The following is a 13,706-nucleotide window of genomic DNA, read 5'->3' as shown; positions in this document are numbered from 1 at the left end:
TACAGTATGTTTAGGAGAGAGTAAGGGGTTAAGAGGTTGACATCTCTGGGTGAGAAAGGGGTGCTGGGGGAAGGAAAAAGAGGGTTGAAGTGGCGGCTGCAGCAGGAGGAGAGGGTCAAAGATTGAATTTCAGCCCGACAGCATTCCCCGAGGACGTCCTGAGCGTGAGAGAGCGCAGACACGAGCAAGTGAAGACAGAGAGTGACCCACAAACAACTTTAACTGTCTTAACATCAGCCACACTGCAGATTAACGCCAAAGCAGCTCCTGAAGGAGCCACGCTGCCTCCCTGCCCCTCCCAGATCTTAAAGGTGGGGTAATAAGGAGTAGGAAGGAGGAGGAGGGGTTGTCTGGGCATTATGATGAGGGATTTGATACACAAACTGTCTCAGACAGAAGGAAGGGTCAGACCAAAAGGCTCCCTGAGGTGGATGTACAGTAGGAGAGCCATGCTTGCTCTGTGGAGGTGTAATTAGTTTAACAGCAGTTTGGGGAGGTACGACTGAGAGGAGGAGTTGGTTTCTTCAGGACTCCCTGGACAAGGTGATAAACTGGTGATGAGCATGAAAGTGAATGCATGTCAAGAACTTTTTGCATCATGTGACATGTTTTGTTTAAAACATACTCCTGAAAAAAATTGAAGTGGGCTGATTATTTCACCCTGATTCATTCAGGACTTATCCTACCAGCTCCTTTGTAAAATTTCAACAAGAAGTCAGAGTATGCAAAAGGAAATAACTGACAAAATTCACAGCATCAAGTGGACAGGGGTTACAAAGTTCATATCACCTGAACTGTGAGCGACTGGTGTGATTTTTGCACACATGATGACGCTGCTTCAGACTCAGAGGATCCTGCTTTTACTTCAAAATACAGGTAGCACTGATTTCAAGGTAAAAACTGTCATTACAGTCACAGATTATGTAGCTTCGTCCAACATCTGTCCACTGTCTTTTCACATCTTGTCTTGCATTAAATGGTAAAAACCTTCTGCTGTGACATGCATGTTAGGACAATTTTATTGTCAGCCTGGACTGAAATTGTCTTTTCGAGCATGTATTTGTGAGGGAAAAGGCGGTGATTTGCTATGAAACAATGTTGGGGTGACTACTCTATGTACAAAGGCTACAGTCCTCCAAGCGGATGGTCAGTCAAGTCCAACCAGTAGCTCCTTTCTCTCACTGATTATCTACTATGTCAACTGTCCTCAAAAATAAGCCATAAACCCCTTAATCAGACTTTAAATATTTAAAGTATGACACAATTTCAGACAGAAATTTCATTAGAAAGTTTCTGATTCTGTATTTCACAACCACAATAAAAAACCTGCTCTGTTGTCATGTTATGTTGAGCATTCGTTTATTTTTCAACGACTGACCGTGCTCCTGATCATAACCTTTGACAGAGCCCTCTAGTGTTTACATTTGGATATGAACTTTTAAAGAAATTGCAACTACAAGATACCCTTCTTTCTGGAATCAAGAATAATATTTCCGGACTGATGTGGTATTTTAATATTTCATTGACTGTTGTTTGGACGTCCCTAAACCATGGATGTCCAAGCTATGGCTTCAAGGCCAACTGCAGCTCATTTTATCATCTGTCTGCAGCACATACTAAAATTAACATGGGATATGGCCTGCATTAAAACAAGACATTTGTGTTTGACTGTAGTGTACTAGTTTCAACACTTGGTGGCGCTACTTTGATTTCTGTAAACAAACATTTTGATAAGAGGACATGCTTATTTTTCATGGCTGAACTAAGACGGCAACTAACCTTGCAAAGCAGATGGATTCGCCCGTTTCTGTATTTCTCACTGGAATATCCATCTTGCAAAGCTCCCATCTGAACCGTTTGGGCCCGGTTAGAAAGTGACAGAACCAATCAGCGTCGAGGGTCAGTACTTTTGAGTGCGGCAGAGTCGTGATGTATGCAAGCAGCGAGAAGAGGTCGATGGATGCCGCTAAAGCATATGTTTTATCAGAACTTGATGTCATTTCTTTGTTAAAAGAAGAACAGAAAACAGCATTGAGTTGTATTCTTTTCAAAGACAACAAAAGTCGTGTACTGACATGTCTATAGTCGCCATGGATCGTGTTATGCAGTTCTTCATGAATTTTACTCCTCGGTAGTGACTACATCATGTTTTTTGTTGCTCTGATTTGCCCGTAAAGATGTGACAGACAGAACGTTCATCCAATCACCCTCCGAGGTTTTTTTTTTCAAGGGCTCTGCCCTTTTCCAAACAGCATCTATGGAAGGTTGTCAGGTTGTGTCAGGTTAGACGGCAACATAAATAGTCAACATAAAGACAACCAAATTATATCTTGATTCATAATGGCTTGACGATAAAGACGAAAAGATTACAGCATCAGCATGAATCGTGCTAGTTTTTTTCCACCATCTCCTTCTCTGGGTCTAATTTGCCAAGCATCCCTGGCCAATCATCTTTAAGCACCAAAACTCCAATAGTTTGGCAGCTTTGTGTAGTTTGTTTTGTGTGAGTGTGAAAACGATCCTCCTGCTCACCAGGGGTGGATCTAATGGTGGCCAGGGGTGACCAGGGCCCTCCTGATTGGTAACCCCAAAATTCACAGCAGTGATGGGCTTTTTCCTTGTCACCATTGATGTAAAATTGTGATAAAGGGCGTATTTTTCTTAGAGCATTTTCTATTACTAGGCATATCTTAACATGCAGTACACTTGATTGGTTTTACAAACTTTAAAGCTACAATATGCTCAAATTTTGCACTGAAATGTCTGTATTGATTAAAAAATTACCTCAAACTTGAAGCTGCTTTCTTTTGCAACTAATGGTTTTAATTGTTTTCTGCCACTGGTTGCAAGTTCAGTCACTAAAGTTCATCCTCACAAAGTGGACGTCCAAAAATCTTACCAGGGAGCTTGTAGTTAATATGCTTGGTAATGTTGTGGTGAAAAATTTCACTAGTTGCGTTGAAGTTTTATGGAGTTATGGACTTATCAATTGCAAGGTACAACACCTTTGCTTTTCATGTTTATATAGCCCTGAATTAAACCGCAAATTCTCATCAACATTCTGCCTCTCAGACCCAAAGACTGTGCCATCTTGCTTTATGATTTATGACTAAATCTAAATAACAATTCTAGACACTTCTGCCTTGATGACCTTGATCTTTTTCTCTCTAGAGAAAGAGCTGCAAACGGAAAGACAAGATTGAGAAATATGGATAATCAAGACAAAGGAGGAGGAAAAGGAGGTGGAGGGCCGACAGCAGACAAACAGAAAGCCAAGGAGATCACTGATGATGAAAAGCGTTCAAAAGACAAGAACAACAAGCTGGAGAAGGAGAGCTCTGAGAAAGAGCCAAGCACAGAGAAGAAGAACCGTCGCTGCCTGTTGAGAAACGGCTGGTCTTTGTCTGAACGTCTCGCCATCAACGTGTCCGGGATGCGCTACGAGACACAGCTCCGCACCCTCGCCCAGTTCCCTGACTCTCTGCTGGGTGACCCTAAGCGTCGCCTTCGCTACTTTGACCCTCTGCGGAACGAACTCTTCTTGGACAGGAGCCGAGTGTGCTTCGACGCCATCCTGTACTACTACCAGTCTGGTGGGAGGCTAAGGAGGCCGGCCAATGTCCCTCTGGATATGTTCCTAGAGGAGCTGCGCTTCTACGAGCTTGGAGAGGAAGTCATTGATCGATACAAAGAGGACGAAGGCTTCGCTAAGGAAGAGGAGAGACCCTTACCTACTAATGATTTACAGCGCCGCCTCTGGATGCTGTTTGAGTACCCGGAGTCTTCTGGTGCAGCTAGGATCATTGCCATTATTAGCGTCATGGTCATTGTGATCTCGATTCTCATCTTCTGCTTGGAGACTCTGCCTGAGTTCAGGAATGAGAAGGAACTGAGGGAGGTGAGGATGCATCATGCTAACACGAGTTACTTTTTCTTTACACAATGCATCTTAATATTGATTGCCGAGTGAGTGAATTCTCAATGCTTGATAGAGCTTAGGAGGTTGCAACAAACATGTTGTGTAGGCAAACATTGGAAGCCTCACATATATGGGGCAGGTCAGGGGTGCAATTAAATCGCTCTACTATTCTGCCCTGTGGATGATACATTTTGGCTAGGTGTAAAGCCTGGATAATACTTCTGCGTCAGATTTATGCCATAGATGTAAACATCATTGTGAGAACTGCATACTTCTGCATTGGTGTTTGTGCATCACTTTGCAATACGCCACCAAGATGCTATTCAGTAGGTGGATTTTTTATGCCAGTTCCTGGTCTGACTGCCACATTTCTTGCTAGTTTGTTTTATGATCCCAGTCCCGTACTACTCTGGAAAATGTGCCTCTTGACATACATAAACTGACTGACAGTAATTCAGTTCTACTGGGTGGACAACTCCTAGGGCTTAAAGTCTAAAACTTTTTCCTATTGTTATATTTTTGAGAAGGTGCACGTTTGCTTTGTGCCTTTTCACGTAGTCCAGGGCTGTCCAAATCTGCACTTTATACTGCAGCACAGATTCAACACAGAAGCATAAATGAGGCTGAACAGGGCCGTAAATACCCCAGCTTCAACTGGAAATCTTAAAGCGGCAACAGAAAGCATTCATAAGGATGAAGATGGAGATTAAGTCATTGGACATTCACATAACATAGCAAGACACCAAGATGACAGAAGAAGGGCAGGCAGGCGATTGACAGGGTGCAGAGAGGATAGTTTGAACCACTTAGAGGAGGTGATGAGGTGAACATAGAAAGACAACAGGTGCTGACAGGCGTCAGCTTGTCATACATAAACCAGCTCTTTCATCACAAGTCTAAGAGAGAGGGTTAAAGAAGAGAAAACCTCAAAATATTCAGAGGAAAAAACAATATCAAGTTCAAAATAGAGTGGCGGGAAAGTTAAAGACAGAGTAGGGAAGGCATCAGGGAAGTTTTCCTGAGATTATTTTGGACTCCTCGTTAAATCTGATCGGCTCTGATTTAGTAGAAGGAATGAAAGAGAAGATGGCAGTTAAACTGCTGGTGTGAAAAAGACAAGAGTAAGAAAAGAAACAGACTTTTTATCTGGAGGAGAGACAGGCTGTAGAGATGATATGCCTTGTCGGACACTCAGTGATGACTGCCAGAGCCAGAGCCAACAAATGCACTCAGGTGGGATGGGTATTTCAAAAGTACTTAGAAGAGATAGAGTGGAAGGAGTAAGAAGCAAGTGTGAAGGAAAGGAAAGAGATGAGCTTGTCTCGTGTTACCCCTTGGAGATCTAAAGGGCTATATATAGAGAAAGAACAACCCTAAGGGCACATCAACACATAAACGAATGTCTGTATTAATAAATGGTATGACTCATAGGTGGAAAACAGCATTGAAAAGAGGCTTGCAGATCAACTTTTCTGATGACCGCCACAAAATGAAATTAGCCTCGCGCACACTCTGATAGCCTGGAGACGAGGTAAAATCTGCTGAAGTGATACATCGCAGCACTCACAGGATTTATGTTCCCCATCACCACCAATGCTGCTCCGTTACTACCATACATAGATAGGTAGGCTCATGTGATCAGAGTATTTGAAGCTTTAAAAGCGTCAGTAACAAAACCTACAGGCTAAGCCGTCCCCACGCAATTACTCATTCTCCAGATGGTGGTCAATAGCCCACTGACAAAAGCTGATTTGATAGATAATATTTGCTCCAAGATGTTAACTTTCATGTCCTTTTAGAAGTTTAAGAACACTAGTATTTGATTGCATTTTACAGCCATGCCTTCAGTGCAGTGAAGACACAAAATTATTGTCATAGTCAAAACCAAAATAGAACAAAAATAGCGTTCAGCATTTGGCCACACCAGTAGAGATGCTGAGGTGAAGAAAGCTGACAGCAGTCGGGACAGCAGCACAACATGAGCATCTTTGGCCTCCTTAATCAAGGTAGCCAGAGAACAGAACCTTTTCGGTCCAGTGTTTTGAATAAAGTTGCTGCTGTCTGCTTCTATCCTCAGCAGAGTTGATCAGGATGACCCATGCCAAATGGAAATGCATATGAAGCATTAAGTGAAGTCTTCTTGGATGGCAATATCTTTGTGTATTTATTCAAAGGTATGCAGCTCCTCTAAGGGTTTTGGTGGCTTCTTCAAAGATGGATCAAAGATGGTTAGTTTCTTCTTGGCCTTTAGAGTTTTTATCTCTGGGCACTGTTTCCCACTCTCTTTATCTATCCCTCTGTAGCTCAAGCTCCTCATCCTCTACTTTACTTTAGAGCAGGGGTTCTCAAAGTTTTGATAGCTGAGGGCCAATTTAGGAACCCAACATTGGGCTGAGGGCTGCTGTAGGAAAAAAAAAGGAAAACAACAGAAAAAATTTCATTTGTAATCATTTTAATGACTAGGTTGCATCTCTACAGTTTACATTTATTGGTCTGCATCCAGTAATGTGCAATAAACACATTTTAATTAATAAATGAGGCTAAACCTGGCACCATGGACCTCTGGGAGTGAGGTCTAAACCACACCTGTAATTACCGCCTATCCCTATAGATGCTGCTAAAGACCGTGAAACAGAGATTCATCCTTTCAAAGCAATGTACAGTTGGATTAAAACTAACAATTGCAGGCCGCCATTGGCTTGCGGGCCACACTTTGAAAACATATGCTTTAGAGGTTTAGGGTCTGCATGTCCATATAAACCCTATATGGGTTACATGCAAAAGGGTCCCATGTGGATTTGTCAGTGGGTTCCATGGCTTAATTTTCCAAGTGGACTTCAACCCACAGTCATATGTTTGAGGCACGTAGGGTGCTAAGGATTCGTCATGGGGCCCAGTGTGCCACAACCCTGGGTTTGAAGAGGGGGGAGGAGGGCACCCTGAGTCAAGCTCAACACATGTTTTGCTCAGCAGCCAAGAGCATGCTAAATGGCATCCCTTTTGTCCAGGCCTTTTCACCCCTGGTAATGCGTCCGGAGACTCTTGGGATATCAACAGCATGATCAGGGGCTCATGGCAGCCCCACTACCCACCCGGATGGTACCCTAAGCCATGCTAACTCGCCACATCCACTACTTACTCCATCCTAAAGGAGTTGACTTTTTTTCTTCAACAGATAATTTTCCCATGCCCCTGGTAACATGCAAGGATATCCAGGGCATGACCTGGGTTGTGTCAGTCCTCCTTCCTTCCCAATGGTTACCTCAGGCAGCTTGACAACATTTACACCTTACTGTGGCCTCAATTTTTTACCCAAATGTGCCTATGACTTATGCACATTACTGTTTATTAGACCCATATGGGTTTACAATTTCTGTTCGTCATTATTTTGTTTTTGCACAAGAAGTCCACATGTGCAATCACAGGTGGGGCCACCATGGAACCTACAGACAAACCCACTTGGTACCCATATTTGCAGATTACGTATGACACATTTGGGGCTCATATGGACATGCTGGCTTGGGTGCTGCCAGCCGATGCTCAAAACCTCTGTTTCAGGAGGCTTCTTGTCTTGTGGTATTTATTGTTGCCAGGTTATGAAAGTTGGCTTTGCTTTCATCAGTAGTATCCGTAATGCCTACATTTTTATACAGCTCCACATGCTTTACATTTTCTTTGTAAATTAGAGGCAGCAGCTGCAGACCTGTAACTTTGTCCTTGAAAAGATGGGTTGGATTGGGTTTTTGTCTGCGATTATCACAATTCCAGCCCCTTTTTGAGTTTGAGGAGGAAGCGACATTGACAAGCCAGCACTGTTACAAAAGTTGAACTTCTTTCAACTGAAAACACTGTGAGCATGACGACATAAACAGGTGATGCTCAGGATGCTTCATGCTGACAATGCTGGACTTCTACTTTCTATTCCAGTGGTTTTCAAACTTTTTTGACCAAGGCACACCTGAGATTGAGTCAAAATCTAAGCAACACCATATCAATATCCATGAAAAATATCCTATTTAACACATATTACAATAACTCTAGTTGTTGAAATAATATATGTTATATATGTTGACTGCTGCTTGTTTATGTCACGACTCTGCTGCGCCAGAAAGTTCTGCCTCTCTGATTGGTCCTGTCACTTTCTAATTGGGCCCAAACGGTTCAGATGGGAGCTTAGCACGATGGATTCGCCAGTGAGAAACACGGAAACGGGCGTATCAATCTGCTTTGCAAGGTTACATTTCTATGGCGGACCTAATGAAAACCACAGGTCTACACTACACTACTGCCCCATGCAATCAAGCGCCCCAAGTTCAAGTCTTGTCCGTGGCTCTTTCACTACATGTCATTCCCCACTGTCACATCTGTTTCTGGCTCTATCCATTGTCCCATCCCTGTATTAGAGAGAAAAAAGCCCCAAAAATAACTCTTTTAAATAAGAGCATTGCCACGCTCATACTTCATATATATAGTATAGTCTTTCTTAATAACATTGGTGGGGGTGAAACTACCCCTTTTGCTGTTATCTAATGCATACAGACTTGTTTTCTGAGGGTACAGCTGCCAGGTTTTGAGCTGCTTCTAATGCCAGGACTTGATTCTGAGTCTAAGGGAGAGGGAAGGGCTTTGAAACAACTTCTATAACCTAGCAACAAGCACCATTAAGCATGGAATGTGCTCTGAATTGAGGTCATAGCAGCTGCCAGTGCAGAAATCTCCACCGGTGGACACAGGCCCACTTCTCTTGGTCTGTCTTAAGCCAGTCCATAGGCTTAATACCTGACATGTTCAATTCAAAGGCTCAGTACCTTTTATTTAAAGATGCTTTACAGAGAAAATATCACAACTAATGGGTTTCATTTTGTGGCATATGCAGCAGCTTTAGACTTGGAAATTATATCCTAGAGATACGCAGAAGCTGAGCACTGAAAACTCTGCAAACACTGATGATGTTTTTTGTAAGGAAAATAGGCACCACAAGTGTAAAAAGCAGCTCCTAAAGTCGCCATTAGGAAAATGATAAGTGGAACAGAAGAGTAGTGGAGATGGGAATCTTAATAGCTTAAGAAAGATTGCTGTGCTACAATCATCTTGAAATTTGGATGACTATGATTTGTTTGGACTGATACTTTAAAATGCAAAAACTTTTGGTTTAGTGGGTCATGAGGCTGAGGGGCAGGGAGAATCATAAAAACATAAAAATACCCAGCGTTAAGGCAATATAAAGGCAACCAAGGCTTTGAGTAACTCTATCTAACTTGTTAAAAGACATTTATCCCTAGTCATTCCAAACCTGTAAGTCCTTCCCAGAGAGAAACAAGTGACTGAGTTAAATTGGGTGTCAGATGCCTTGGCTGTACTGGTGTCTGGGTGTAACGCAACCCTCAGTCACATGAACTTAATGTTTTTTTGTTTGTGTTTAAATATAGAGGTACCAATTTACATAAAGTCAAGGAAACATAAAGCCAGCGGAGTGAAAATGGAGAAGAGAAGAAAGTTAACACAGTATCACCGGTCTCTCGGATCCTGATGACTAATATCATTCTCCAAATGTACTCAAGACCAAGTCATGTAATTATCGCTTCTTCTCACCTATCCTCTATCTCTTTCCCCTTTACTTCCACCTTGTTTTTTTCCAGCTCACTCTCCTGTAAATAAAGTCCCCATGGGGATATTCGTTATAGCCATGCTTTCCCCTTTAGACTCCTATTCCTTTGCAGCTCACACTTGATGAACAACAGATGATGACATACATCTATGTGTTAGCCTATAGGAGATGGTTCATTTAAATCTTTCTGTGCAACTGCAAACACTTTTCTTTATTCCTTGTCTTTCCAGCAATTCACCACCATACCTCACCCGACCAATCCAAATGAAACCATCTTGATCCCACCAGGCTTCACCCCTTTCCAGGACCCTTTCTTCATAGTGGAGACCATCTGCATCCTCTGGTTCTCCTTTGAACTTATCGTGCGTTTCACCTGCGCTCCAAGCAAGGCACTTTTCTTCAAAGACGTCATGAACACCATCGACTTCTTCGCCATCATTCCCTATTTTGTCACGCTGGGCACTGAGCTGGCAAAGGACAAAGGCGCACAACCATCAGTGTCCCTAGCCCTAATCAGGATAATCAGGCTGGTAAGGGTCTTCAGGATCTTCAAGCTGTCTCGCCACTCAAAGGGTCTACAGATCCTGGGACAGACGCTGAAGGCTAGCCTCAGAGAGCTCGCCCTACTCATCTTCTTCCTCTTCATTGGAGTTATACTCTTCTCTAGTGCTGCCTACTTTGCTGAAGTGGATAGTCCTGATACGGCGTTCACCAGCATCCCTGAGGCCTTCTGGTGGGCTGTGGTTTCAATGACAACAGTCGGTTATGGTGACATGTACCCAGAGACGGTCGGGGGGAAGCTGGTGGGCTCTATGTGTGCCATTGCTGGTGTGCTCACCATCTCTTTGCCAGTGCCAGTCATTGTTTCCAACTTCAGCTACTTCTACCACAGAGGAATGGAGTGTGAGGACACGACACAGTACCACCATGTCGCCACATCCCTGTGGGAGAAAGATGGGGAGGACGATGGAGATGATCATAATGAGGAAGGAGAGGCAGATGTGCCTGAGAACCTGGAAGATTATGCCCCTTTCTATGAGCAGAACTTCCCACCGATCAATGGGAGTCTCCTGCCAGGTGTTGGAGATCAGAGAGGAATCAACTTCTACCTCAAAGAGCCTCTGGTGACCCAAGTGTGACTGAAAGCAGAGCAGACTGAGTGTCATTGGATTATCACTCCAGAACATCTAAAAAAGACAACGAGCATGACTTAAAGATCCAGATTAACTGGGGTGACACCAAAGGAAAAGTGTGCCATGTGTAGACAAGACTTGCTTTGACATGATCCTTAGTTTTTGCCTTTCAAATGTTCGTGATCTTTACTTTAAAGATTTTTACTTCATTGTATTTGACTCAAAGATACACACAACACAGAACGAGTCTGGATTATCAATTAAAAATAAACAGTCTTTACAGAACTTTGCAGATAGTTATACATAAAATGATGCGTGATAAAGACGTCTTAAATCAGTCAGTAAGCTATGTTTCCATAACCTGACATGCCAGATAGACTGTTCAATCTATCCACTGCATGGAATATATTTTACATTCATCTGGGAAACCTCTCATACAAGCATCTGGGAAGGGTGGGAATTTTCAAAATCCTCGGAAAGTGACTGGACGAAAGTTCATCAGTTTTTGGTGGACAAAACTCATGCCAAAGCCAGTTGGGAGAAGAGCAAAAACTTCTCTGCAAAAAAAAAAGCTTTCAGTGGGGTAACTTTGCTCTTGTTTTAATGAAGAAATGCGGCATAGTCCCGCTTTACTATAGCTACATCCAAACTCATTACTACACTAGCAACAGCCTTTGTGTATACTGGGTTATAGTACAACTATAACTGGTAACTATCACAAACTCATGCCAGGGGAAGAGCAAAAACATCTTTTCTGTCATGAAAATCTTTCAGTTCTGTTCTTTGCTCTTTATTTAATAAAGAAATTTCATCCAGTTCTGATAGAAATGTTCCTGTACTGTAGCTACATCCAAGCTAATCCTGAAACCAGCAGCAGCCTTTGCAGACAACTTCTACTGCAACTAACACCCGGCCTTATCCATGGCCTCTTTTTCCTGAAATTACGCTGATTGGTCTGGCCCATTCTCAGACTAGACACGATCATTTCAGACTGGAACTTTGCAAAATGGATTTGCTTGTTAACAGACAAGGAATCTGTTCAATACATCCGCTTTGTATGGTTAATAGAAGCGTGCCTGCTTCTGCCAGGTCAAAGCCCAGTGCCAAATTGCCTATTTGCTATTTGCTTTTGATATCAAACATTTACCTTTTAAATGTTCCCTTATTACCTTTTCATGCCATAACAAGTTCCTTTTTCTGTGGCTAAGTTCATGCCATACTCTTAGATCTACCCAAAATTTGTTATTTGCTTTAAAAAGAAAATGGGTCTTTGCCCAAACAGGAAGTCAGCCACCTTTAGTTTAAGATAGAACAAAAATTTCAAAATAAAATTAAACAGTTTAAACACAAAGAAGGCTGGGTGTCCATAGCCATCTTTTTTGAGCTATCAGCGCTGACATATAATATCAGTTTTACCTGCATTTTAAAAGTCCATTTTTAGTTTTAATTTTTACTGCATATTGGAATCCACATGTTCTATATCTGTGCCAGTCCTTCAACTACCATACACTAAAGACATACTGAATGTAATACATGAATATAAAGAAAGAATCGGTAGAAGTATGTTTACTATTACTGCTGATTATTGTGGAGATAGAAATGAAGTAAGGCTGTTTACAAGTATGATTCTTAATGAAATGAACAAATAATGAGGTCATTGATTGTTATTAAAAGAAGGAAACATAAGAAGAAGTTGTGTTTTATTTTTGATGTAATGTAAAAGGAATTCAAGACATTTTTTAATAGAAGGTCCCTGATAGATGCTACTTCAATGGGGGTCTTAGGTATGTCAAAGTTTAGGAACTCTTGTTCTGAGGCATTGAAAGAAAGCTCTAGATGCTACATGATAGTTATCTACTACATAATACCGGATTGTATGATGAACTTTGGCACCTTTTACCCCAGCTGTGCACATGCATGGTGCTTAAATGTACAGTAAGTTCTGCAGGTGTTAATCCCATGTACGTGTCACAGTTATGGCAGAAATGCGTTGCTGCTGCCCAAGTCGATGATGACTACAAAGAGATCGCTCATCGCCTGACAGCGGTGCAGACAGAGTTCATGTTGTTGGTGGTAAGCTAGTTTGTATGTTACACAGTGTCACATAGTGTCACTGATAGGGCCTGGAAAGATGTATGGTGAAAGATGAGAGGAGGTCAGAGACGGTATAGATCAGGGCCAGCTGACATTTCGGTGCATGTGGTGGTAAGGCCTGTAAGGACTGTAGAGCCATGTGACTGCAGAAACACTGTACTCCAGAAGTCCAGGGAGTAAAAATACATGATATAGTCGGATATGATTGATTGCTGCTTGTCAGTGTTAATTTTTCCAGTGAGATATTGTTGATGCTCTTTTGTCATGGCTAAATCAAGACAAATTTAAAGGTAAACAACATGGCAGTACCTCTGTTTATTATGCAATGACATGTCAAAATGAATGGCTCTATAAGGCCAAAAATCAAAGTTAAATCACTTATCAGCAACAAGCGAGCTGCAGGTATAAAATCTTAACAAGCAACCATGGTGACTTTAGCCTAGCTCTACATTTTGCTGGTTAATTCACATTGTGTAAATTCCAATTAAAGGGGAGGCTTGGTTGATGGGTTGTCAATTTTTTTTTTTTTTTTTTTTTTTAAGTTGTTCCTTTAAGTGTGGCTGGTCCTACATATTCTCTGGACAGATGGAGCTGTCATTTGTATATATACTGTCCGTCTGACTTTCATCACTCATTTCAAGGATTCCTAAATTCCTTCCAGATGACTTCCTTTGCAGCGACCCAGGAGGAATGTGATGATGTTTACTCAAGTCTAAAAAACCTCAAACTCTCAGATAGCCTTGACTGTGAGCTAGGTCTATACTTTTTACTTTCTCTTTTCTTTGTCTGATGTGTTTCTCTGTTTGTCCACCAGATGGCTGTTCAACATGAGTTCTGCTTGAGAGTTCTGCCACTAAAAGGAAGTTTTTCCTACCAGCTTTTCTAAATGTTGCCAAACACTGTACTGATGGTGCAGTATGGCTCTCAAGAGGCAAGCAAGGTAAATTTTCCT

At 42.1% G+C, this 13,706-nt stretch overlaps 1 protein-coding gene across 1 annotated transcript; it reads left to right on the top strand.

Annotated features, from left to right (window-relative positions):
• Positions 1-376: 376 nt before the first annotated feature.
• LOC121529433 (potassium voltage-gated channel subfamily A member 7-like) lies at positions 377-12,644 on the top strand. The gene is made up of 3 exons (XM_041817287.1): positions 377-543; positions 3,172-3,898; positions 9,758-12,644. Exons 2-3 carry the CDS (start codon positions 3,209-3,211, stop codon positions 10,664-10,666), a joined length of 1,599 nt encoding a protein of 532 aa, XP_041673221.1. The 5' UTR covers positions 377-543; positions 3,172-3,208; the 3' UTR covers positions 10,667-12,644.
• The last annotated feature ends 1,062 nt before the right edge of the window (positions 12,645-13,706 follow it).

Source organism: Cheilinus undulatus, linkage group 21, assembly GCF_018320785.1.
Source record: "Cheilinus undulatus linkage group 21, ASM1832078v1, whole genome shotgun sequence".
In the NCBI taxonomy this organism is placed as follows: domain Eukaryota; kingdom Metazoa; phylum Chordata; class Actinopteri; order Labriformes; family Labridae; genus Cheilinus; species Cheilinus undulatus.
This window is presented reverse-complemented; position numbering and strand designations above follow the sequence as displayed.

Excerpts from the sequence above, each read along its gene's own strand:
- LOC121529433 (XM_041817287.1), top strand. The coding sequence starts at position 3,209 with ATGGATAATCAAGACAAAGGAGGAGGAAAAGGAGGTGGAGGGCCGACA. Across the intron at positions 3,899-9,757 it reads ATGAGAAGGAACTGAGGGAG|CAATTCACCACCATACCTCA; the intron begins GTGAGGATGCAT and ends TTGTCTTTCCAG.